The 27,143-nt window shown below is 38.2% G+C and overlaps 1 protein-coding gene across 8 annotated transcripts in view; it reads right to left on the bottom strand.

The window, feature by feature from the left end:
- Positions 1-18,080, bottom strand: part of NUP58 (nucleoporin 58) — a 40,702-nt gene extending 22,622 nt beyond the window's left edge. For 2 of the 8 annotated variants that reach the window (XM_032315272.1, XM_032315277.1), the window contains exons 1-7: positions 17,725-18,077; positions 12,872-13,014; positions 11,353-11,388; positions 8,757-8,906; positions 7,972-8,109; positions 5,239-5,349; positions 837-861 (exon numbers count right to left, since the gene is read on the bottom strand). In XM_032315272.1, coding sequence (XP_032171163.1) covers positions 837-861; positions 5,239-5,349; positions 7,972-8,109; positions 8,757-8,906; positions 11,353-11,388; positions 12,872-13,014; positions 17,725-17,831 — 710 coding nt within the window. In that variant the 5' untranslated portion in view covers positions 17,832-18,077. Of the gene's footprint in view, positions 1-836; positions 862-5,238; positions 5,350-7,971; positions 8,110-8,756; positions 8,907-11,352; positions 11,389-12,871; positions 13,015-14,983; positions 15,082-17,724 lie in introns of all 8 variants that reach the window. The other 6 variants (XM_032315274.1, XM_032315275.1, XM_032315273.1 and 3 more) reach the window with 6 other exon arrangements.
- Positions 18,081-27,143: the final 9,063 nt, after the last annotated feature.

Below are 27,143 nucleotides of genomic sequence, written 5' to 3'. Positions count from 1 at the left end.
AATTAGAAAATACAAGAGATTAAATATTGAACTAAGTTCCCCTGGCATAAAAACTCTATGACTGACCTTTTATTTCGTTCAAAAATATTAAAGCATTCATTAAAGAAAGTCTACAAACTTCTCATAATGAGATTCTCATTATATTTTACTTGATTTTTAGAATTTCAATTTATTCTTCAACAAAATAAAACCTAGGGATAGACTAAGGGAATCATAAATATTTAATGAGAATAGGAAGAGGTGAAATGTGGCATGCTGTAATGCAATTATGAGTTAAAATTCAGTCACAGATCTGCTACTACTTCCTTGATAGAACCTGAAGCAAACCTCAGTCTCCTACAGCTTTCTCATTTATGAAATAGGGCTAAAGTATACAGAAGATATTTTGGAGGCATGAACTTGATCATTTATTTACAAATGTTTTATCTAATGTAATACAAATTAGGTGAGAAAATGTAAGTGCTAGTAAAAATAGTGATCTTCAAACCTATCTGATGTATATAGATAGAGGCTTTTCTACCTCTTCATCATCAGAAAATAAATGGGACTGGTATAGTAGTTTATATAGAAAAGGTATATATACCTAAAACTGAGCATAAAGTATTCCAGAAAGAATTGGTTATAAACTTTCCTAATGATTAAAAATTAAAGATCTGACCTTCCAAAATCTTTCCAGAGCATATGTTCATTATTTTACTTTAGACAAAAACTGATTCAAAGAATTTTTCTTCTAAATGTCTATATAGTTTCTTTTACTTCCAAGAGACCACCTGCCTATAAATTAACAAATAAAATTCTTCAAATAAAATACTTTAAAAGTTAAATTGTAAACTTACTCTGGTCTTGTTCCTGTTTTATCACCTAGAAAATTCAAGAAGCTTTATGTAAAAACAGGTCATTTAACAATGTATTCCAAATTCAAGTTTTAATTTAACACAAACTTAGGTATAAATAGAAACTTCTAAGCATTTTACCGACAGACTCGTAGACATCATATGAGGTCTCTTGTCACAAACTCCAAACAACATACTATGGGGACATGTTTGTATACACATAAACAGATAGTTACGTAGCTGATTTGTATCTATTTCTTTCAAGGGCGAGATTCTTCCTCTTTCAACTATCTTCTATGAAAAATATTCTTGCTTAGCACAGTTGACCTCCTGTAAGTCCTACTGGATGCTTTCTTAGGTTCTATCAGTTTAGAATACTAAAATATGTCAGACTACCCGGATGTCTCTAAATATTTTACAAAAGCAGCAATTTTTTAAGATGATGTTTTTAATGTGTGCAGACTAGATCAACAGCTTTCTCATGAACACTTATTTAGTGGTTATCATTATTAGTGTATGTCTAAAAGTAGAAAAGTAAAAATGCTCCGTCAGCAAATGCAGTGACTCACTTTCTGCTTTTCCAGAATTTACTTCACACTGCAAAATAAGACCTGCTTAATGAAGAAAATACAGGAACACACAAAACTTCATCCCATCACAGAACCTTAATGGTTCCTCTTTCAACCTGTTTTGGCACTTACACACACATTTTTAAAAGTGATCGGGATGACATAAGTTATGTGCACATATTTTCTCAGGATGTTGAAATTAAGTCTTTTTCATGTCACTTAACTATGATTTTAAATGACCACAGAATACTGATGACATAGCTGTATCAGAACCTTTATGCCCAACCCTCTTCTTAACATGTACAAATTTACTATATAAACAATGCTGCTACAGTCAATGCCTTTATCTCCAAATACTTGTGCATGACTTTATTTGTATTCCACAAAAAGAGGAATTTATAGGTCAAAGATTACATCAAGGAAAACCTACGTATTATCAAACTGATCCTTTAAAACAACTGTTCCAATTTATCTTCCACCTACTACAAATAAGTAATTTTTCCGTCACACCCTCAACAACAATGTACATTTTTCTGAAACAATCACTGCCAGTACATAGGTGAGAAATGCCATTTCATTATCATCTAAATTCATATTTCTGACAGTACTAAGTAAAACATTTCAAATATTAATTAGACAAGTCTATTTCTCCTTGAGTGAATGGTCTATTCAGGCTATTTGAGGTATATCTGAGGTATGTTTCTCACTGACTTCTAAGAGCTATTTCAACATTAAGCATATTAATTATCTCATACATATACTTTATGTGTCTATTTCTAAAATGAGACCTTAATTTCAAGATACATCTCAATTTCGGATGTTAAAATGTGAAGAAAAAAAAGCATCTAAACATCAAGTATTTTACTTCCAACCTGTCCTTTACCTTTTGCCTTTGTCCATAGGGTTTCTTTTGTTTACCTTTTTAATCTAACAACAATTTATTTTTCCTTACTTTGTATTTTGATATTTCTCTTTCATAGTTTAACATTTCTGAAATTGATATCCATGTTCTACAGATGCAAGCCTTTGACTGGATGAGACACAGTAAGATAAAGGAGGGATTTAATTTTTTTCCCACAGACTTCAACTTTTTTATTCATTAGTGTCCTATTTTGCTCTCTCTTTGATATTCCATTTTTATTATATTTACAGAAGAAGTCTCTATACACACAAACCTGTGTATATAAAACTTAGGCCTGTTTTTGGCCTACCGTGGGCCCTGACTAGTCCATCTAGCTTGGCATCTGTAATACCTGTGGACTGCTGTCAAAGCTCACTGTCAGCACTCCACCTCTGTTCCTGCCCTCCTGCACATTATCTTCCACATGGCTGCCAGAATGCTCTTCTTCAAACATGTATCTCATGTCATATTATTCACATCAAAACCCTAGTGGGTCTCAACTGTCCTCTGTGTAATTACAAAACTCTTTAAGATGACATACACGGCCCTTCCCTTTATGACATCTGGAATCTGATCTTCCCATGCTGCAGCTCGCTGGTTTTCCAGCAGTTCTTCAAAAGAGTAAAGATCATCCTTGTCTCTAGGTCTTACTCCATGCTGCCCCTGGTTAGAGACCACTGCTTCCTACCCCTCTTCATCTATCAAACCCAATACAGCAGGTCCAGGCTAACTGATACAGCTGCTAGGGAAACAGAGAAATCCTTTAGATTAATAAAGAACCCCTGGACACGTATAGCAGGTTAAAAGGAACTGGATGTGGTATATCAGGTCATGTGCACTTATTCTACATACTCCTTTGGTTCAACTCTGAGGCACAACACAAGAGGAAGACAATGGGGGAAGGTGGAGTGGCGCGGGGGGGGGGGGTGGCAGGGGGCGGGGGCCGCGAAGGGAGATTAACTCCTTATATTTCTCTTACGCCTTTGCCTCAATCAAGTCTTTCATGTGGAGCCTAAAAGCAATTACAATAAAGAGAGAACCAGTTTCATAATTAAAATCAAAGTAGTTCAAGGGTACCAGACTGCTTCAGCTGATTAAAAAAATAAGCTGCTAAAACATCTAAGATAATTTCTTCTAATTTTGATGCGGTTACAAAGAAAACTAAGTAAAAACAAGAGACAGACCCCTATGTTTAAAAATCAATTTTCGGGGCGCCTGAGTGGCTCAGTTGTTAAGCATCAGCCTTCAGCTCAGGTCATGATCCAGGGTCCTGGAATCAAGCCCCGCATCAGTCTCCTGGCTCAGCAGGAAGCCTGCTTCTCCCTCTCCCACTCCCCACTTGTATTCCCTCTCTAGCTGTCTCTTCTTCTCTATCAAATAAAATTTAAAAAAAAAAGTAAAATAAAATAAAAATCAATTTTCATTCAAAGTTATCCTAACTTTTCTAAGTTTAAAAGGATTTTAGGATAGCCAGCTTTTAAAACAGTACTTCACCCTAGAATCGTCTACATCCAAATAAAAAATTCTTACACAGATATATGGACACCTTCAACTGTTAATCATTCTAAGTTTTTCAGAGGATTCAATGCAATACGTGAAACATGCTTTCATCAGAGGCAGAAGACACAATGCAAGACAAAACAAAAAATCATGCACAGGGAATCAACAAAACTAAAACATATTTCAAAATGAATCTGGATTGGTAATTTTTTATAAAGAATATTCAGCATTGCAAGAGCACAGTGAGAACGGCATTTTCATACTGGCTGGTGGGTAATAAATTGGTAAACTCTTTCTAGAAAGTAATTTTACAATATTTACCAAGAGTCTCCAAAACTCTCCCTCTCTTTAAGCCAGTGATTCAGTTTCTAGGTATTTGTCTTAAAAAATAATCAAAAATATGAATGGAAAATTTATAAGAAAAACAAACACATAGAGAGCATTTATTATGTGCCTGGCTCTACTGAAGTCTTATAAACTGTAATCCTTGGGCCAACAATGTCAAGTAGTTACTGTTCTTTTCCCCCACTTTACAGATAAAGAAACTAAAGCACAGAGGGATAAATAACTTGAACAAGGTCACAGAGCTTATCAACAGTGGAGGGGATTTGAAGCCAGATTTCAGCTCAAGTCTATCCCCTTAAGCTACAATACCACATTGCCTCTCCCCATAAAGATGCTCAATATGTTGATACTTCCTAGAATATACGAACTGAATACAAACACTAATAATGGAAGGACAGCTGATTAATGATGTATCGATTCATAAAGCTGATTTAAGCAGCAATAAAACACTCCTAAAGAACTACTGAACTGACAAATATTGGTGATATAACATATGAGAAAGAACAGGTTACAAAGCAATACAGTTGACCTTTGAACAATGCAGGGATTAAGGGTCCTAATCACCCAGGCAGTTGAAAATCTACACATAATTTGACTCCCCAAAATCTTTACTAATAGCTTCCTGCTGACCAGAATGTTTACTGACAATATAAAGTCTATTCACACACACTTTGTATGTGATATGTACTACATACTGCATTCTTACAATAAAATAAGATAGAGAAAAGAAAATATTAAGAAAATCATAAGGAAAACACATTTACAGTACTCCACTTTTACTGGAAAAAATTCACATATAAGTGGACCTAACCAGTTCAAAGCATGTTGTTCAAGTATCAACTTATATACCATACATGTGTTCATGATCCCAACTTAAGAACATATATTAATACACACACTGATAGCTACATAACCGTATGCATAAACAAAACTCAGTTTTCTATGAAAATAAAATCTTAAACACATAATACACAAAAAATTTGTGAGATATAAAGTAAATTTAAAAGTAAAAACTTTACTACTGAACATGTAACTAAAAATCTTACTGACATAGAAATTTAAGTTACTGTTAGAACAGAACATTACTTACTCTTTTTATCTGATGAGGTACGAAAATCTATACCACCAAGACCTTCATTGCCTGCAGCTGAAGTAGCTGCTGTGGTTCCCAAAGTCAAGCCTAAAGCATTCTGTCCAAATCCTACAAATAAACCAAATATAATTTACAAAGTCTTTACAATGAATTTCCCTCAATGGACAAAATTCTCAAATGCTTTCAAGCTGGATCCCATTTTTCTTCATAATTGGTTTAAGCAAATAACATGGAATAAGTCTAAAGCTGGGATTTAATGGTGTATGTAGTCTGGATAATATAATTTTAACTTCTTTACGTTTTAGGTAATTTTTTAAAGTGTAGACACACAATGTCACATTAGTGTACAACAGTGACTTGAAAACTCTATACATGCTATGTTCACCACAAGTGTCACTACCCTATCTGTCACCATACAACCTTATTACAATACCACTGATTATATCCATCCCTGTGACTTATTCCATAACTGGAAGGTTGTCCCAACTCCCCATCAGCCATTTTGCCTGTCCTCCCTACCCTTTCGGGCAACCATCAGTTCTCTGTATTTATGGGTCTATTAATTTTTCTTTACTAAAAAGGTCAGAGTTTATCTGTTAATTCAATAAATGTGAACATACTACTTGTTTTTTTTAAATCCTCCTGAAAAAGCAGTTTTAGTTTGTATATTTCCAGGTGAATACTTCTTGTCCTCTAGTCATGCTTTGTAATTGGATACTTTTTAAATTATCAAGTATTGGATGTGTTAATTAACTTGATGGGCATTTACAATGTGCATGTATATATGAAATCACTATGCTCTACACTTTAAATATCTTACAATTTTACTTCTCAATTATACCTCAGGAAAGCTGGTAACAGATAAATAAATTACATAATAAAATAATCCAGTAATGATTTATAAGATTTCAGCAAATCTTATAAATCTTATAAAGCAAATAGTTTCATTATTCATGAAATCTAAAGAACTGAGAGTTAGAAGCCTTACAGTTCAAACATCAAATTTCATACTCCCAAGCTTTTTCAAAAAAAATTTAATGAAAGAAATAGACTTCATTTATTTAAATCCTACCTCACTGACAAAAGGAATTGAAGGGGCTAAACTACAGTTAATCTTAAGTCATGAATGTATGCTTGTAAATCAAGTAGCAAAATTTTAAAGACCACGCATTGGTAAATCATCTAAGTCCATGCATTACCAAGCTCACATAACTGTGGTTCTTTTTGGACAGATGCTATTTACTTTAAACAGAGGAAACAGTAGATGTATTGAATAAAAGCAGAGGATATATGAAGAGTGGATTTAAATACTGACAATGTGTAAAAAAAAAAAATACAGCTAAATGAATGTCCATTAAAAAAAAAAATACAGGGGTATGTTTAGTTAGCACAACCATAAATCAAGCACTGACGTGTGTCTAGAGCCCAAGAAAAATTGTAGCAGGCCTACAAACTCATTAGCAAGACACAAAAACAATCCTCCACCTCCCCTTTCTGTTATTTTTGTGTTTTGCTCTCATAGGACTCTTTAGGAGAGATGTTTAAACACTTATCCTACAAAGAAATGTATGTTACAGTCATCCAGTGATTCAGTTATTAGGAGATATTTTGAATACCTACAAGGTGAGACTACAGTGACAAAGACAAGTATCTGAAAGATAATGCAAACCTGAATGCTACAAATTTTTACAGATTATCTTCACCAACTCCTTTTTTCCCCTTCCACTGACCCAGAGTTTCTTCACTAAATTTAGTACCTGAACGGAGGACATGAAAGAGCTGTTTAACAGAAAACACTAGGTCATACTCCTTCATCTCTCCCACACGACCAAGTATTAGACACCTAGGAGGTGTTGAGTAAAACTTCTGATATTAAATAGCCATTATACATGAACATATGTATTACTGGGAATGCTATGATTTTAACATGTTTCAATGCCAAAAAATATGTTTTTCCTAACACATAAATTGTTAAAGAGAAATTCTTGATATTATATTGCTATGTGAGATAATTATACAATGTTTTCAAATCAGAGGAAAGCTCTTCTCACTCCTACATGGTATTATATTACATTATATATAGTGTCATGTTTCCTCTATTATTCATTCACTTATATTTATATATAAATATATTTATAGTATATTTTAATACTCAAAACATCGACAGAATCCTTAACATGAAGCTAATTTCAAAATAAGAAAGAAATGAAAAATCAATCCAAGATGGAAAATATGAAGTATTCTCTGCCAAATGAATTGATACTTTAGTATTTTGCTTGACTAGAATAAATTTAATACTTGTGTTCTAAAACCTTTTCTTCGAAGCACGCTAATACCCTTTCCTGATGCCTGTAATGGAAAGCCATTCTTAAAACCAGGGCTTGAAAGGTCAAGTTGTTTTGCAACGAACTTAGATACCAAATGATCCAAGACTCTACAACTACCATTTATTGATATTTTCTCTAGAATAGTTTATAGGCTCCTTAAACAGGCCCTTCTTTGTTTCTTTATATAGTCAGTCAATACTGAGAAGCAGAAAACTTTTTTTCTACAATATGGCTAAGATGTCCAATTATGCATGAAAACCATTATTTTATAATTCAGTTTTCATACTAAACAACAACATTCAGGTTAAAGAGACAAAGTGGTCTGTTCCAAAGGTCAAAATACAGATAAAGTAAATTTAAATATAAATATTTACTATTTCGGAAAATGAATACCATTAATTACCTGATGTGGCTGTATTTGAACTCTGGAAAAGTGAACTTCCCAAACCAGGTAAGGCTCCCCCTAAGGAAAGGCTTGTTGATGGGGTAGTAGTTGTAGCTGTTGTTCCGCCCAAATTATTTAGGGTAAATCCTGTAGATGCTATAGAAAGTAAAACGGTAAGGCTTCAAAAGGAAACATCATTTCTAAGAACACTGGAGAAAATACAAAACATTCCCCACCACCACCAAAACACACAGCCCTCACGTCCATGACAAAATTCACTCTAGTTTTTCCTAAAAAACGACTTGCTAAAGATAAAATTACATATACTTAAGAATAAAGAGAAATAAGACCGTAAGGCAAACGCTAGTGACACAAATAATAGTTCTAGGTAACACTAGAATGGTATAAGGTAATGGATTCCAGAGAATAATAAAGAGTTTTCAATCCAGGATGCCAAATTCGCCTTCAAAATGGAATGAATCCTAAGGCAGGCAAGGCTGATGCAAATTCTTTATCCTTTCTTGTCACCAATATGCTCCTTGAAAACTAAGTGAATATTAATAGTTTTACATTTTACCTCTCACCCTGTCCCTGCTTTGCTCTGTAAACAGAAATCAACTTCCAGGATGGCCCCTGCTGCTTTAAAGCCAATGATGATCTTTGTAGGATCCTAATTGCTGAGTGATTAAAATAAAAACTTTCCAAAACTGAAGTTATCTTGAATAAGGTGGATACCTATATTCGCTAGCCAAAAACAAAACAAAATTCAACCACAAAACGTGACTTTTTCCATTCTGCCTCACCTGCTGGAGTTGACGTCAGAGCAGACGAAAGAGTAAGACCACTAGCTGAGGTAGAAGTAATAGGGAGAGCAAATGGTGTGGCAGATGCGGCAGGTTTACTGAATCCTAAACTGAAACCTGCTGGAGACGCAGATGTAGTAGCTGGCGTTCCTGTGTCAAACAAACAAACAAATCCTATTTTACCATGACTGTATATGTATTACACCGGTTTCAATCAGGATCCCTAAAAGTTCGTGACCCTACTTTTGTAGCTAGAAGGATACGTGGGTAGGTATGAAAAAGGAAAATATAGAAGTTGGAGCCAAATCATGGTGAATAATTAAAAGAGGATGCTATGATCTTAGGACAAGCAAGAAAAAGTCCCATCAATGTGGTAATATTGAAATCCAATTTCAGTTCTACCCCTGGATTTACCTAAAACAGCACTTACCCTTCCTTTGCTCTATACTCAACAGAAAAATATTCCTCCCCTCCAACGCTATTTAAACCACCATTCTCTACTGTTTCCTCTTCCTTTACTTCTGTCAACTCTGGCTACTCCTTCCAGTCTGCTTTTGTCCATCTCCTTCCTCTGTTCAGTTCTTAAATGATACTGCCTACGGCTCCAGGCCTGCTCCCATACTTCCCAACTACAGAATCTCAGCTAGGGCAACACGGGTCTAAATCTACACCTACCAGAGTCTCCACTGATTAGCTCTACCGGGATGTCCCTTAACTTTCCACCTCTACGCCTCCCTACACAAAGCGTTTCCTAAACCCCCTGCCATGGTCCACTCAGTTGCTCAAGCCAGAAACCATAATCACCCCTGACATCCCTTCTCTCTCCTGCATTCTACTAGCCACGAATCCTGCTGATTCTACTGCAGAAATAGCTCTGGATTACAAGCATCCTCAAAACCCTTAGCTCAGGTCATCTTCCTCTCAAGAACAATTATAACCTCTTAATTTGTTTCTGTGCTATCAGTCCCTCTAAACTTTAATCTATTCTTGGAATTATTTCAGTTACTTTAAAAAGAAGAAGTGAGAACACCAACAAAAAATAATACCCTGGTGATTCTCTCTGACTGAAGGCTCTTATTAGCTCTATACTATCTCTACACTAGAGTCAAAAGGCGTGGCACACAACCACCTTTCCTATCTACTTCCAATCTGCTCTTCACACCCCCTCTCTCCCTACCATTCCCACTTCTGAATCCTAAATTCTAACCAACTACTTTTCCTACTTCCCTGAGTCCCCTTATGACTGGGCTGTAGCACGTCTCCATCAGGAATGATGTTTCCTGCCCCCAAAATAAACTTCTACTCTTATCTTCCTCTACTTCCCTTGGTGCCTTTCATACATGTTAGAGCACTTATCAGGTCATACAAGAACATGTTACTATACCTGCCAGTCAGCTTCACCTCATCACCCACTGAATGCCTTACTCATACTCATGCTGATGCTCTTGACATCATTAGTACCACCTGCACCACCAGTATCATCACCACACCAACAGCTAATACTAAATGTTCAAAGCATTATGTATACTCAAGGCCACAGAGTTAGGAAGTAGTAGCTGCTTCCAAACTATTAAATGAGGAAATACATAATGACCTGCATTTTGGCTTTCCCTAAAGGCACTGAGAGAAGCAGCTGCCAGAAATTAAACTTCTGGATTGCCCTTACCACAACCAGAAATTCCTGCCAGGGTACAGTGCTCTAAAATCCTGTATGGGTTCTAAAATCTCAGAAAACAAGAGAATCCAACTGCTTGCCCCGAAGCCAATCCTGTCCAAAACTCTGGTAGTGAACAGATGGGTTACACTTTCTGCTGATCACAGGTGAGTAGCATCCAAATGAACAAAGTCCACCAATCTTTGGTTTACTTCAAATGTTAATTAAATTAATAAATTTAACTTTGACTGAGTTTCATCACTGTCCTTTCATTCATTCATTTCCTTTGACATTATTATTTTTTTTTATAAACATATATTTTTATCCCCAGGGGTACAGGTCTGTGAATCGCCAGGTTTACACACTTCACAGCACTCACCAAAGCACATACCCTCCCCAATGTCCATAACCCCACACCCCTTCTCCCTCCTTTGACATTATTAACTGTCATCCTACTTACTCACATTCCCTTCGGCGTATCGCTACAGAGAACCATGGCATTTTTGAGCTGGAAAGAAATACAAAAACCTTTCAGTCCTACCCTTGTTTTACAGATAACCAAAAGCTGCCAGATACTACATGACTACCTAAGACCTCACAATGATTTGGAATTACAACCAGGGCTTAATTCTAAGACTTCTGGTCTAGAGTTTGTTGCCTTTTTTTTTTTTTTTCACTAAAAAGAGTTCAAATGACTATAAAAATACAATGTAAAATAAACCTCCAGAAAAAAAACCATTTCTGTATTTAAAGGTTTTTTCCTGAATTAAAAAGTCATTGACTTTTTTAAAAACTCCAGTACTGAAAGGCTGTATAATGAGTCAGTGTCTGTGATCTATTAGGTTCCTTACATGCTTCCTTCTATACCCCAGCTCTGTGAGATAATAAGAAAGAGAAGAGAAGAAAACCACAGATCTGGGATCTTTCCTCAAAAATTCTTACCCAGAGTTAATCCTGTAGTTATAGTTGTTGCTATTCCTGGGGACAAAAAGAGAAATAAAGTTTAATCATCAATGGCAGATGACATTTTGGGGGGGTTATTACAAGGGCAAGACTTAGAGTCATCCTCAGGATATGATACTACAACAACCAGTATCTTCTACCATGACCGCTAATAGAAACGTTCTTCCTATAGCACTGGTTTTCATATTACCGGCTATATATAATTATATAGGGAATAAGATTTATAAATGCAAACAACTACTGCTTATAACAACATTAGGCAAGGAGAAAAAAAGCTACTCTAAGCCAACACTGGCACACAAAGTCGTTTCAAGGAGCTCACTGGAGGCTCCCGCATTCCTGCAGTTCTTACATTTTCTATGTGTGGCTGTGAAAAGTTGCAATCAAAGCTGGAATGTCAATGCATAAAGTGGTAACAGAGACCAAGAGGCCCTGCGGGTACAGAATAAAGAGTAAATAAAGAAATAAGCTTTTGAAATGGCAGCATTACTGACACATATTTTTAATAACCAAATATCTTTAAGTATTAAAAAACAGATTTTTATTATCGAAATGTCTACCAGAAACCTTGACCTCTTGCCCTTTTCCCATCGAAACAACTCTTTTAATAATATAAAAACTTAAAACGTCTCTTAGGAAGGTAAATTATAATGTTATAGCAAGAAAGGATGCTGACTGCCCCATATATGCTAAATTAAATGAACGTCCAAATTGGTAAACTTGATTTATCTTCACTAAGGTGAAACACTGCATTATATACTCTCATGTAAAAATTAAATTAATTCTTTATATTTAAAGAGGTATATCTTCTTTGTGTCAAGTATACCAAAAAAGAAGTTATTTTGAAAAGAGATCTTGGGATGCCTGCGTGGCTCAGTTGGTTAAGCGGCTGCCTTCAGCTCAGATCATGATCCCAGGGTCCTGGGATCAAGTTCTGCAATGGGCTCCTTGCTCGCTGAGGAGCCTGCCTCTCCCTCTGCCTCCTGCTCCCCCTGCTTATTCTCGCTCTCTCTGATGAATAAATAAAATCTTTCTTTAAAAAATCGCATTTCTTTAAATTTGTTTCTCTTCTTTTTTGAAGATTTATTTATTTTTGAGAAAGAGCTTGGGGGAGGAGGGTGCAGTATGCAACAGGAGGATAGGGAAATAGAGAGAGAATCTCAAGCAGACTCCCCAAGGAGCTTAAAGCCCAAAGAAGGTCTCATTCTGCAAGCATGAGATCATGACCCGAGTGGAAATCAAGAGTTAGACCCTTAACCAACTGAGCCATCCAAGAACCCCTAAATGGGTGTTTTCGTTTACACTAGAATAGATCATAACCAATGTTAGGCCTACCACTGGCCCTTAAGTCCACATCCCTATATATTTTTTCATCTTAATATTTACCATTTTTTAGGTCTGACACCAATGACAATCCCTATAAAGGGAAGAGATATAAACCAGAACCTTAAAAAGAATATCCCATACCTACTCCCTGAAATGTGACAATCCTCCTTACCTGTATTTGTTCCTCCCAGAGTGAACCCAGTGGTAGGTTTCGATCCAAAGAGCCCGGTTCCAAAACCACCTGAAGGAGCAGATGTCGTGGCAGGAGTTGCAGTGCTTCCAAGAGTTCCAAAATTGAGCCCCACTGAAGGGTTGCTTATTTATAAAGAACACAAAATAAAGTCTACTAGAGCCAGTATTTCCTAAAGAAAAATAAAAATTAACTCTTCAAGGTTAAACACCTTCTTTCTTTTCACATATTCAATATATTGCCATAGAATACAAAAAGAACTATCAATTTATTTTTAACCAACCCAATTCAAATATTCTCCTGTTCTCTTTAAAAATAAGTCACATACAAAAGATTTCAGATCCCAAGGAAATCATAAACAGTATCACATATTCTCCTTCTCTAAGTTTTATTGACAGTTAGCATATTTTAAAATGGCCACAGAGCAATCCTATGAATGTGGATCATTTTCCTCTTGAATGACTCACGTATAGTTCACATTTCTAAATACATTTGTTCTTTCCCAACTACTAAATAAAGAAAAATAAAACATACTCAGAAAAGTTCTTTTAAGTGATCTTTGCCACCTCTCTGTTGCTTTATCACCATATTCATGGATTTAGGCAGGGACAGGGGGATACAGTTACTTTTCTTGTCACCAAAACAGCATCAAGAACTGGGGTAGGGGTGAGAAGAGGAAAAGGACTAAAGATAACCTGGCAAGAGTAAAATACAAAGTAAAAATTACCCTCTATCCAGATTATGTGTTCATAAGCAGAAATTCTCTTCAGAGTTTCTGAAAGCTTAAAAAGAACAGCTGGTGATAGCAAGTGATGTGAACAAAGTTCACGACTTTCAACTGTTCTTATCAAAACTCAGGGGCTCATATTTGCTATCTATAGTGGGAGAACAAATTATTAAAATAAACAAAATGTCTTGACAACCTGACACTCCAAAAATTGTACAGGAGAGTTAAAAGAGATTATAACACATAACATAATGGGAGCTCCCATTCATCCTATATAGGTATCTTTATTCTGTCTTGCCTGCCCTTCCAAACAGACATAATCCCAAGAGAAGTCAAGGTCAGTTTTAAAAAGCTTATGTCTGGGACACTGCAATTTAAGGAGGTAGCGGTGTTATGGCTGGGTTCCAGTGCCAGCTCTCCAATGTCCTGGGACTTGTGTGACATAACTTAGCCTTCTTGATCCTCTGTTTCCTCATATGCAAAATGTTAATAACTGTGCCCACTTAACAGATTTTTTGCAAAAGATTGAGAGATTATGCATGGTGAATTAACTTCACTTAATAAATGTTATTACTGTCATCATTAGGAACTTAATAAATTCAACTAAACACATTTTATACAATGTATTACACCAGCCAATCACTGTGAGGGGAACAGAACTTGAAACCAGTCATCAACACTGAGTAGGGGGGCAAAAAAAAAAAAAAAAGGGGAGCGGACCCTGTGTCTTAGTTTATCATAGATTTTAAAATGATCTCTAGGAACATAGGTATGTGAAGTACAGAAGGTTGACAAAACAGGGTTGTAAGGTCTCACCAACAAAGCACAAAACTTTGAACACTTAATCAACTGAGCTAAAAAGGTATTTTAATAAATGTTGTTGGCAAATTTTGAAGACCTCAAATTAAGGAAATGGTAATTATGCTGTCCTCCCTCCCAAATAATTCAGTGATCCCATTTGGTTTTACTGCTATTCCATAAATATAGAAAGATGCACAATGAAATTATGTATTTTTATTTTTTCTGAAATTATGTATTTTTAGACAAAATATTTAAAATTTCCTGACAACTTAAGATAACTGAAGACACAAGGCACTGTTTCATAATTAAATGTGAAAACATTACCGAAGAAATACATCAAAGTGGTATCTTCTTACTCAAGAAAGCAAAAGAGAAATTTCTCTGCAGGAGAGAAATTTATTTAAAAGCTACCCCAAACAGGACCAAGTTTTGCCTCAACCCACTATTATCTGCCAATGGCTCATCAGAATGTGTTACAGTTGACTCTAACAGGTCAGGAATATTGTTTTAACTTCTCCAGCATGCCCTAATGTGGACTTAGAAAGTAACATTTAGGGAGCACTTACCAAGTGCCAGATATGATGTTAAGTACTTTATTCATCAGCATCTCTGTTCCAGATGTGGGAACTGAGGCTTGGAGAGTAACTTCCCTAAAATGATTTACCTAAAGAGACCAAATCAGGATGCCTGGGTGGCTCAGTGGGTTAAAGCCTCTGCCTTCAGCTCAGGTCATGATCCCAGGGTCCTGGGATCGAGTCTCGCATCGGGCTCTCTGCTCAGGAGGGAGCCTGCTTCCTCCTCTCTCTCTGCCTGCCTCTCTGCCTACTTGTGATCTCTGTCTGTCAAATAAATAAATAAAAATCTTTAAAAAAAAAATAGAGACCAAATCATCAGATGGCACTAGGGGAAGTCAGGTCTCCAAACCAGTACTCCACCAGACAAATGTTAAGACAGTGTCTCCCTTTCATTCATTTATCCAAGCCCTTCTAAAGTTTCTTTCTTTCTTTCCTTCTTTTTTTAAGTAATCTCTCCACCCAGTGTCGGGCTTTCACCATCCCAAGATCAAGAGTCATGCTGTTCTGACTGAACCAACCAAGGGCCCTTTATCTAGGACCTTCTAAAGACTGTGTCCATGTTTCTAGCTGATCAGTGTAATTCTTTTACTCAGTAATTCAACAAATACTAAAGCCCTTTTTATGTGCCAGGACGGTCACAGGGACAGAGGATGGAGTGGTAAATTTAAGACTCAGATCCTGTCTTCAGGAAGTTTCTAATCAGTGAAAGAAAGGGATTAATCAAACATTCATTCATTCAAAAAATGTGTAGAGCTCCACTGTCTCCTGGGGATAAAAAAAAGTATGAAAAGGTCTTTGCTTCATGGAGCTTCCATTCTACTGCTGGGATCAGAAAATAAGTCAACAAAAAATGCAATGAACTGATTACAACTGTGATAAGTGCTATGTTACAGTGTACGATAAAGATGGAATCCTCCTCTACACTGGCAGATCTAAAAAGTCCTCTCTGGAGATGCCAACATTTGAGTCCCAAAAGTAGACACTAGCTTGGCATAGGAGGAAGGAGGTGGGAGGGTAATTCTAATGAGAGGGAAATGCCCTCAAGCAGGAAAGGGTTTGGCCAAGCCTACCTGAGGAACTGAGGAGATGCCAAAGTTGATACAGCAGTATTTTTCAAAATAAGATTAAGAGTCATCAGGAGTATAAAATCAACTTAGCAGATCATAACTGGCATCTTAAAAAATGAACTGGAACAGAACAGAAAATATCAAAGTGCATCACCTAAATTAAGGGGAAGTATCTTTCGGATATTTTTGACACAGCAATTGCGATTCCATTGAACTAATCTAAGTAGGAGATGATAGGAATAGTTTTCGCCAAATCGGAGAAGGGTTACTGGTGGAAAACCTGGAAGAAAGAGCCAGTACCCTTATTTATTTCACCATCTAAAACAGAGTCCATTATATGGGACTGTGTTCAATAAATATCTGTTCCATGAATGACAAGAGCTTGCAACAGGGCGGTGGCACTGGAAGTGAGCAAATGGAAACTAGGTAATTAAAATTAGCAGGCCTTGCTGATTAAGGGTGCAGAGAGAAAAGGAGGTATTAAGGGAAATTCCCAGACTTTTTCCTTGACATGTGTAGTCTGTACCTCCCCCCTCTTCTTGGTAAATTATATATATATTTTTTTAAGATTTTATTTATTATTTGACAGAGAGAGAGAGAGCTCTCAAGTAGGCAGAGAAGCAGGGGGTATGCCCCTTGCTAAGCAGAGAGCCCCATGCGGAGCTCAACCCCAGGATCCTGGGATCATGACCTGAGCAGAAGGCAGAGGCTTAACCCACTGAGCCACCCAGGCGCCCCTGTACCTCCCCTTTTTAATATAAGGAAGATACTTTTGGCTTTTTACTCTACAATGACATCCCTCAAGCTTCAGGAGATACCTTGTAACATTTTCTATGCACACTTCTTGATGTAATGAACTCCTCCCCTTTTACCTTAAAAAGACTGAGTTCTAAAAATTAAATCTCTCACCATGAAAATGACCTTTGACTATTATTAATGTCTCTTTCTAAACCTCTGCTGCCTGTATTTCGTCATCGCCTGAAGCGGTGCTTTAGCAGGTTGCACAAAAACGATAAATATGCTACCTACATTTTTCAGTGTAACTAGAAGACAATGTGAGTCATTCCACCATAACACTCACGTATACTAATACACACACTGTTCAAAATGACCACCAAGAAATGCTGCAACACGTATTTAAAACAAAAATCTACAGTAACAAAAGACAGGGTTCAATGAGGTACCAAGAGGTGAGCTCGTTTAGAATACCACGAAATCATTAAAGCAGTGGAATGTCCGAAACCGTATATCCTGCAATGAATTCTGAATTATCAGCGATAAAACTCTAATTGTCCCCCTTAAAATTTTTCTATTGTCTTTTTCTGAAACCCCAGAATGACCCACAATGTCGTTCATTCCTTCTGTGCCTCAGACTGCCGCACTGCTAGGGCTCAGCGTGAAATCCCAGGCCCTTTCACCCAGCCAGACCCCACTCGTCAGGGACACTGGGGGAACCATTGTGGATTCTGGGGACCTCACAACCCTATGACCACCCTCCCGACCAGACCCCCAAACGGCAGGACTATGAGGCTGGCGCTGCGCAAGTCTGTCTTTCTTTTTCCCAGACCCACTAGAAAGGAACTCAGCGCGAAGGGAGAGGGACGGGCCCACCCACGGGAGTCTCACGGAGAGGACCAGGGCGGGAAGGCGCAGAAGCGCAGTTACCTAGATGTCCCCGTCCCGAAGGAGAAACCGCCGCCTGCGCCGGTCCCGCCGGGGGCTACGGTGGTGGAGCCCAGCGTGCCGGTCCCGAAGGAGAACCCCGTGGACATGGCTGCCGGGTCTCAGCGCCGAAAGGAAGCTGCAGGGGTTCTGGACGTTCCTCTCTCCTCAAAGTTAAGGCGGGCCAGGCAGCATCGCTCTCGCCTAGCCGCGACCTGGCGGGAACTTCAAGCCCTAGAGGCTGAAAGACAAGGCCGAGGTGGGTGGGGCAACCACCCGAGAGCACGTTCCGGCTCCCGCCGCGCGCACGTAAACGGGAGCGAGCCCGCCGCGCAAGGCACCCTGGGATGGGGGGCTGGATCACTCCCGCGCAGGGCACCCTGGGAGGACTCGGGCTGGGCGGGGTGGGACTCCGGTCCTCTTAAAGGGTAGGCGCTTGGCGTTAAACTGCAAAACCGTTCCCTTAGTTCTGTATTTGCATACGTGTTGCTGTAATCTGTACATCATGGTTGTTAAATATTATTGCTTACGTCTTTCCTTAGTGGTAAAAGGATGCGTGGAATCCCAAGGTGGGGAGGGCCCTATTGAGCAGTCCAAGCCCTGTTAGAGGAAAGGAGGCACGCTCAGTCCATGGTCGGCTGCCGTCCCTTCCCGGAGAAGGAGGGGTAGCTTGTCTTTCCCTGACAGTTCGGAAATGAACTGAGAGCAATTCATTCATCCCCTCCACAGCTTTTGGAGCCCGATAAGCGCAGTCATTGCGAGTTGCCAGCCAGGAAGCTCAGAGAGCGTCCTCTGGTGCGGGGTGGCCGATCCCGTTGGTGGCGCAGAGCAAACCCCCTGGACGTCAAGCGATGTGGTCAAGTCCACGAAGTTTTTGCAGCGTATCCTGCTGGGTAGGAGTCTGGGTCTCCAGGCCCATCGTGGCGATGGCTGCCTTCTGGCTTTGGGTTTTGCATTGCTCTGACGCCTCTTTGCTACCTACCAGAGGAACTGCCAAGTGGAAGGGTTAAGTGCAGAAACAAGCACAATATAGAGAGAAATTTAAGAGTTCCAAGAGCAACCCCTAAACATAAGAAAAATGTAGATTTAAGGAAGAGATCCTCTCTTGTAGAAGCATCAAGAGAAGCTTCATGTCTGGTGCATTTGAGAGTCTGTCATCATAATGTGGGTCTTTATTCAGAGATTGTTACATTACTCCCCCAAATGGTTTTCCTACTTGTGATTTCTTCCAGTAAAATTCATCCCATAAGCAACCACCAGATTTGCTCTCCTAAAACACAATTTTCACCCCTGCACTGCCTTGATGAAACACCCAGTGGCCCTGTAGGCTAGCATTCGTCCTCCATAAGACAAATCTAAGCTCGGGCCTCACAATTCCTCTTAATGCAGCACTTTCTCTAGTGTTGAGGTTGGGCATTGCTACCTCCTGTGGACTGAATCCTGTCCCTCTAAAATTCATGTGTTAAAGCCTTCACCTCCAATGGGATGGTGTTTGAAAATAGGGCCTGTGGAAGGTCTTAGGTTTAGATGAGGTCACGAGGGTGGAACCCTCATGATGGGATTAATTCCCTCAGGAGAAGAAACATTAGAGACCTCTATTTCTCCATTTCTTGAGGATACAGCTAAAAGGCAGCCTTCTTACGCAAGAGGAGAGCTCAGCCTCCAAAACTGTGAGAAATTTCGGTTGCCACCCAGACTGTACTATTTTGTTATGGCAGCCTGAGCACTTACACATTACCTCTGTGTGTGTTTAATTTAAAAACCTAAATAGCATTTTAGATATTATGGACATCACCATAAGAATAATTAAAAAGTGATGTATTTGAACTGTAATTTAAAGAAAAATTTCATAGTGACTGAACAGGAGGAGGAAAAAATGAAATATCAAGGGTTTTAGAGCTTCAGTGATCTAGAAAATGCTATTATCAGTGATAACTTGTAAGATGGTTAATAAGAGGACTATGAGGAAAAAATGTAGGGTATTTTGACTGGAAAAAAAAAGATCCAGATGATTTTTGGAGGAAGATAGAATGTGGCTCCCTACATCTTTTAATTCCACTGTGTATTCTTTCCACAACTTTTGAAGACTATCAACATAAAATTAGTAAGTTCAAAATGCTTGGCCTAGGAGTACCTGGGTGGCTCAGTCAGTTAAGTGTCTGCCTTCCACTCAGGTCACGATCCCAGGGTTCTGGGATGGAGCCCAGCACCGGCCTCCTTGCTCAGCGGGGAGCCTACTTCTCACTCTCCTGCCTGCCGCTCCCCCTGCTGGTGCTCTCTCTCACAAACTCTCTGTCAAATAAATAAATAAATAAATAAAATCTTGTTAAAAAAATGCATGGCACATACAGTTTATATGTTGATTAATAACACATGTAAGGTTAGCTGGAAGGAAAGTGCATGTAAAAAATGTAGTAGGGACTAATATATATTCATAATAAGGGAAACTGATGTGGGCCATATCGGAATTAACTTCTCAATCATTCTGTAAATCCTAAACAGTTTTAAAAATAAGTTTATAATCCACCTGCGTGGATTAGTTGGTAGAGCATGCAACTCTTGATTCTCAGGGTTGTGAATTCAAGCCCATGTTGGGTGTGAAGTCTACTTTTAAAAAGCTAAATAAGTAAAATATAAGTTTATAAAAGAAAGTGAGAAATTTGAATTAGATAAAAGTTTGAGTTTGGGGGGAGCCATTCAAATTGATAAAGTATTCCTTTAACTTCATAAAAGTTTTAGTATGGCATTTTTGTCTTGCATCTGGCAGAGTAGTTTAACTTGTGCAGAAGTAACCCCTGAGCTGCCACAGAGAGGAGGGCTGCAGGGATGGAAAGCAGACTACTTAATGAATAGCAGTATTACAATCTATAACATGGCTCTAGATACACCGAGTGTAAGACTGGACCTCAAAGACCTTTTCTCATATAACTTCTTCTCCTTGTCATATTAGCAAAAAGAAAACACTTTACCTCTTTTATTCTACAGAACTAGAACTCCAAAGAAAGCAGTTTCTATAAGCCAGCAATGTGGTTATTAAATGGAAAGCTTGATGTAAAATGTCCATGTAAATTTCATGCCTATTTAAGCCTAAAGTCTATGCATCCAGGCAAAACTATGCAGCACAGTCATTTGGCTTAACTGTCCTTATTTAGAATAACACATTCTATCCAAATGATGTTTCCTATATTCCTCTTTGACATTGGGGGACCTGAATCCGTATATCAATTCTATGGGAATTACCACTTTCCAAGGATGAAGCAAATGATTCAGATTCTAAATTATGTAACAAACCACATTCCTTCCCTTTGTTTTTTTATATTATGTAATTCATGCTAAGAAAACCATCTTTTGCAGAGTTACTGCCTGTATGGTGATGTTGCTAATGTCAGAATCAAACTGAATAATCCAAAAGGCAATAGCATTGTAAAAAAAAAAATTAATTTCAACTTGCATTAAAATGGCTAAAGAAGCTTGTTTCCGTGGTATGCTCAGATCAGGATAACTCTGAGAAGCTTCATTTGAGAAGTTCTAAGATAGAAAGAAGCTAGAATCTTAAGTCTATTTAAGTGGATATGCAATATATATGGTCTGATCCTCTGAAATAACCAAGAAAGAAATTATGATTTAAAGCCTATATATAATCAGTTGACCTCTGTATTGAATTTATTCCTGGGGATCTATTGACTTTAAAGTTTTATATAGTGTCCTAACTTTTTATAAAAATCCTATTAAAGTTTCAAAAAGATCCAACAACAAAAAAACTTATAGAAAGATAGATCAACAGTCAAAATGCGACAAAATGTTAATAACTGCTGACTCTACAAGAAAGATAGAGGGGTGTTCATTGTACTGCTCTCTCAACTTCCCTATAGGTTTGAAATTTTTCATACTAAAAAATTGGAGCCTAAATCTAAAACAGAAGTTTCCAAGAATAGATCTAATAATGATCTGTTTCCTGATTAAATTTTCACTCATCACCCAAGAAATTAAAAAAAAGAAAAGAAAAGCAATATAGGGAGTCTTACATGAAGCTAATTTTATTTATTTGTTTAAAAAATTTTTTTTAGTAATCTCTACATCCAACGTGGAATTCAAAATCACAAACCCGGGCACCTGGGTGGCTCAGTGGGTTAAGCCTCTGCCTTTGGCTCAGGTCATGATCTCAGGGTCCTGGGATCAAACCTCAAAACGGGCTCTCTGCTCAGCAGGGAGCCTGCTTTGTCCTCTCTCTCTGCCTGCCTCTCTGCCTACTTGTGATCTCTCTCCCTCTCTGTCAACTGAACAAACCAAAACAAACCAAAACAAACTCACAGCCCCATCATCAAGAATCACATGTTCTATCAACTGAACAAGCCAGGCATCCCGAAGCTAATTATATTTAAAGTGTGGTCATTTGGTTTGAAATTATGTCCTTCCTATTGGTGAATGTGGATGATGGGACATGAAAAGGTTGCTTTCATGAACTGATAATGATAAGGTATAAGAATAAAACCAGGAAAAGAAACTTGGCAATGTCGGCATAAAATAAATAAGGGGAACTATCTTGTTGCCATTCATTTTCATGCTTCCCTTTTTCCTTAAAAAAATCCCGATTTTGTGGGAAACATTTACCTGTGGCCAATTAGGTGTATGTGGGAAACCTGTGATAAGACTCACCTCATGAATGAATACGGCTCATTTAAAGGAGGAGCTGCCATGCATCCCTTTTGCCATTCTCCTCCTTCTTGCCTGCTGCCTGGTACTTACACGCGTGGCTGGGTCTCAACAGCCATCTCGGTCTGTGAGAAACTTAAGAATGAAAGTTATATGCTAAGAGGGTGTAACAGAAAAATAGTATAATTGAGTCATCATATCAGTCATGATTTGTCTATCTTCAGACTTCTTTTATTTTTTAAGATTTTATTTATTTAGGGGCGCCTGGGTGGCTCAGTGTGTTAAAGCCTCTGCCTTCGGCTCAGGTCATGATCCCAGGGTCCTGGGATCGAGCCCTGCATCGGGCTCTCTGCTCAGCAGGGCTGAGCTTCCTCCTCTCTCTCTCTGCCTCCTTGTGATCTCTGTCTGTCAAATAAATAAATGAAATCTTAAAAAAAAAAAGATTTTGTAAAAAAAAATTATTTGAGAGAGAGAGAGTGCTCAGGCAGGGGGAGGGACAGAGAGAGAGGAGAAACAGACTCTGCCACTGGTCAGGAAGCCTGACATGGAGCTCCATCCCAGGATCCTGGGATCACAATCTGAACTTAAGGCAGGTGCTCAGCCAACTAAGTCACCCAATTCCCCCTTCAGACTTCTTTTAAATGAAAGAAAAAAAATCAACTTCCGTGTTAAGTTATCATAGTTGGGTCTCTGTTATTCATAGATAAACTTAATATACCAGTTTAAGTAGGAACCCACACTAAAAGATAAATTTTTTATGTGTTACTGAAGAAATAGGAAATAGCCATGATGAACCAAGGTCTATATTATCTATAGGATCACTATACAATGATAAAGGCAAAAACAAAATATCTTGTTATCTAATTTTATTCTGCTAGCAGAGAGCACAATTGAGTTCTAGTCTCAAAAACATAGGAGCCAAAAAGGGAGAATGTATCTGCATTTATTGTTCTCACATTTTAACGAAACAATTCATGGTACCTGATGGACTCAGTATCCACTGTCATGGAGCAGAAATACATTCATAAGACTATTCCATAGCATGCACAAAATTTCCCTCAATTCTCTTTGACCAGTTTTCCCACTGCTTGATTAGACCTCTTTTGGTTACAAGGAATAGAAATCCTCTAAAAGTAGTTTAAGCACAACTGTGTATATATGTGCAGGAAGATCTGGGAAGACAGAGTTACTGGTAGGTATTGTTATTGAGACATGGGAGACAGACTTGGAATACAGAGAAGTTTCAAGTGAATCTAGAAGAAAAGGTGTCGTGGCCGGCGTGACAAATCGACCAGGAGCGTGAGGGTAAGAGGATGAAGAAAAGAACTCGAGAAGCAGAGAGATGGGGGCAGGAGGAGCACTGAGGAGGATGTCCAACAGTGCTAAGTTTATTCAAGCATTAAGGCCATATATATAGTGATAATAGGAGAAGAAATACATCTGTGTCTAGTTAAACAACCACGAGTTCCCATAAGTTTCACAATGAACTATAAGCAGACTTTGTGATGCCAAATGGCTGATGCCAGTACAATTGTTCTGTATTGATACAGCAAACCTGAAAGTAATCTATGGGCTGTACTAGGGCAGCAAGGACCAGCCACGAACTTATGACCCCAACCGAATTGTTCTCATTTGTTTAGCAAGCATGTGGGAAGTCAGGTAGGCGAGCGCGTAACACATAGCACAGACCCTTTCTCAATGCTACTCGATTTTATCGACCTAAGGCTTTTGTTCGGCTATTCAGCCTTTAAAGGAGAAACGAGTCAGACCCTGGTTTGGTCCTCGTCTCAAGCCTTATTGTGACCTCCCACAAAAAGGAATAGCCAGGCCTCAAGTATATCAGAAAGTGACAGCTAGACAGTTCATAAGAAATGAACAGGAGAGAGTTGCACTTATTTTGGAACTGAGAAGATCTGGAGGTCCCAGGGGATGGGGGAAGGATTAACTAACTGGTTGAGTGCCCAAGGGAAACAGAGGGGCATTCAGGCATCTGCCACACAAGAATCTGAGACCCAGCTCTCAAGGAGAAAAGGCCAGTAAACAAACGCGGAGAAAGTGAAACAAACGTAGCAGTACAGTTTCCCCCCAACCCTGTCCCTACCTCCAACCCCACTGTTATTAAACCAGGGAAGTATAGGGAAAAAGAGTCTTTGAATAGGATAGAGGGGCAAATTTATATTTATGTTAAACTAAATTCTTGACTCCTAAAAATAACTTTTTTTCTAAAACCCAGAGTAATCGTACAAAGTTATTGAGAGGTAAAAGGAGAACCAACAAAACAGCATTAAAGGGTAACTGTGAGAAAAAGCTACTGCCTGTTTCACCCCATAAGAATCCAGTGTTCAATGAAGGGATTATGCAGAATACAGCACGACTGACCACTGTATCCACCAATGTTAATAACCAGTGTGAACGGACAGAAAGATCAGACATGGATACCACTTGGGCAAATCATCAATATTTACTCATCTAAAGGATTCAGAGAGAAAGTCACACCTTCAGGATACAGTGAAAAATGATGAGTAATCTTCTTTATGACAGAATGAGGAGCAAGCCAGCCTCCGAACTCTCAAATCCGGAGACAATGAAAGTTATACTAACCTCTGGAAATATAATATTTCTCCCTCCAAGTATGAGACTGAGGCATATCGGTTAACTTGGGTACATGCACTTTGCTGGGCCAGGTGCACGTCCTCACCCGCAGGTATAGAATACAGAGTGTGATCACTTGCATACAATGTACAGTCACTCTGATAAGAACAAATGTTTATTCCATCACCCATTCTCCTCAAGGAACACAGCCTGATCCAAATAAATTCCTAAACTCAGGGCTGAAGAGGAAGGATGAGGATCAGCAAGTACGCAGACATCTCCAGGGATTCTGGGATGCATTCTTAAAACACACGTGCTCACACCTATTATTTATTGAGCATTCATTGAGGCCAGCCACTAAGCTTGAGCATTTCTCTTCATTACATCATTTAACTAACACAAATAACTTAGTGGAGAAGATGATGGTAAGTACTACTACTTACCAATAAGTAAACCAAGAGTTAGAGAAATTAAATAATTTTGCAAAACTCACACAGATAGTGAACAGCAGAAATGAGATTTGAATTTAGATAGCTTTGATTCCAGAAAGAATTCTGACCATAGATTTCATCTTCTGCAATAATATACCTAAAACTAAAAGTGAAGAAATGGAGTCAAATGAAATATTCTTATTCTTTCAATGACTTATGTTTATTTAAGAAACAACCAAATTAAGAAATATAATTGCTCTTATGATGTCTCATTAGGTGGCAAATAGTAAACATAATTATAAAAGCAACAACATTTCCTTTTAAAATATGAATGTTATCTCACATGAATCATAGTATCAGACAACTCTCACACATTTTGTAGGGGAAGTAAGTGTTTTGGTTTTTTTTTTAAGAGTGTTCAAACAAACAAGCATTAGGGAGAAAGAAATGCAGGAGATTCTGATTCCTCATTATTTCAAAGTATCATGATTGTTTATTTAATGCTTTATTGTGTTTGTTATTTTTGATGCAAAAAACTACCATCTTTAATTAAGAAAATGCCATTTCATTAAAGTCATCCAATAACAATAGTCACATCCCTATTGTAAGTTGTTTTTGTTGGCACATACAAGGAAAAATTTAGGTGTCCCCTAGAACTTGGGTGACAAAGGAAGTTATAACTAGATGCAACAAAACAAAACTAATCAAAGAACTAACATTTAAGGACTCCATAGAAAGACACAGTTTGGTGTCTAGACCATGACTTACAGGAACTTAGTAGGCCAAATGGTGTAGTTAAAGAAACAACAGGACCCTCAGAAGGAGACTTTTTCAGCAATAAAGCCTAAATTAGGCTTACTTGATACACCCCTATAATAATGAACCTTCAGGGCTGTGCCAGAGGTTTCCCTGGCCCAGAAACACTACTATCTTGTCCTGCAGTTGATTCCTCCCAATAGGATTTACAGATGCATCAAGATTTTGGCTGAATGAGAACAGCCTATCCACACCATTTTTTCCCTTGCTCTGAATTCATGCTAACTAAGCAAACTTCTCCACTGTAAAGTGTCTGCATACCTTTATAGGAAGAGAATATGTTGACCTCATTACTGTTTGCTTTAAAGTCTATTTCTCATGGTCAATGATTAAGTTAGTATTTTTATATTCACCCATCTAATTAACCCTAAAAAGCAGATCTCTTCTTGGTTGTCTGGTTTTCCTTTGGGTTAGCCTCAGTGGACTGACTCCTTCACTGAAGGTGAAGTTAAAGGTGAACTTACAACTGTTATAAGTGCCCTATTAACATCAGTGATAAGATGAAGACAGCAGGGAATATTTAATCTGATTAATTTTATTGTGCTCCCACTTTTTGAGAGAAAGGGAGGATTTAGGAACATTGGTGCGCATTGCAGTCCTCTTAAACTGGACCATATACTTGAAGAACACTAATAAGAAAACACATCTAAATGAATAAAACTCTTCTCCTTTCTGGTGTCTCTTTACTTTCCTTGAGTGAACCACCCCTTTGTAGTGACAGAGGAATTAGCACTCTTTGTTTCTTGCAGTAATCACCAGGGGTAGAGCTACTGACAAAGAAGCAAATGGCCTGGATCCTTTGGATATCGCATGTGGTGCCTGACTGGGCCTATACTCAGGCTCTGTACTGTTGCTAACAAAACATCTGTTCCCAGAACTCCTTGTGCCCATCCAAATACACAGTCCCTTTAACCCACTGAGCCACCCAGG

This window comes from Mustela erminea, chromosome 15, assembly GCF_009829155.1.
Source record: "Mustela erminea isolate mMusErm1 chromosome 15, mMusErm1.Pri, whole genome shotgun sequence".
Classification (NCBI taxonomy): domain Eukaryota; kingdom Metazoa; phylum Chordata; class Mammalia; order Carnivora; family Mustelidae; genus Mustela; species Mustela erminea.
This window is presented reverse-complemented; position numbering and strand designations above follow the sequence as displayed.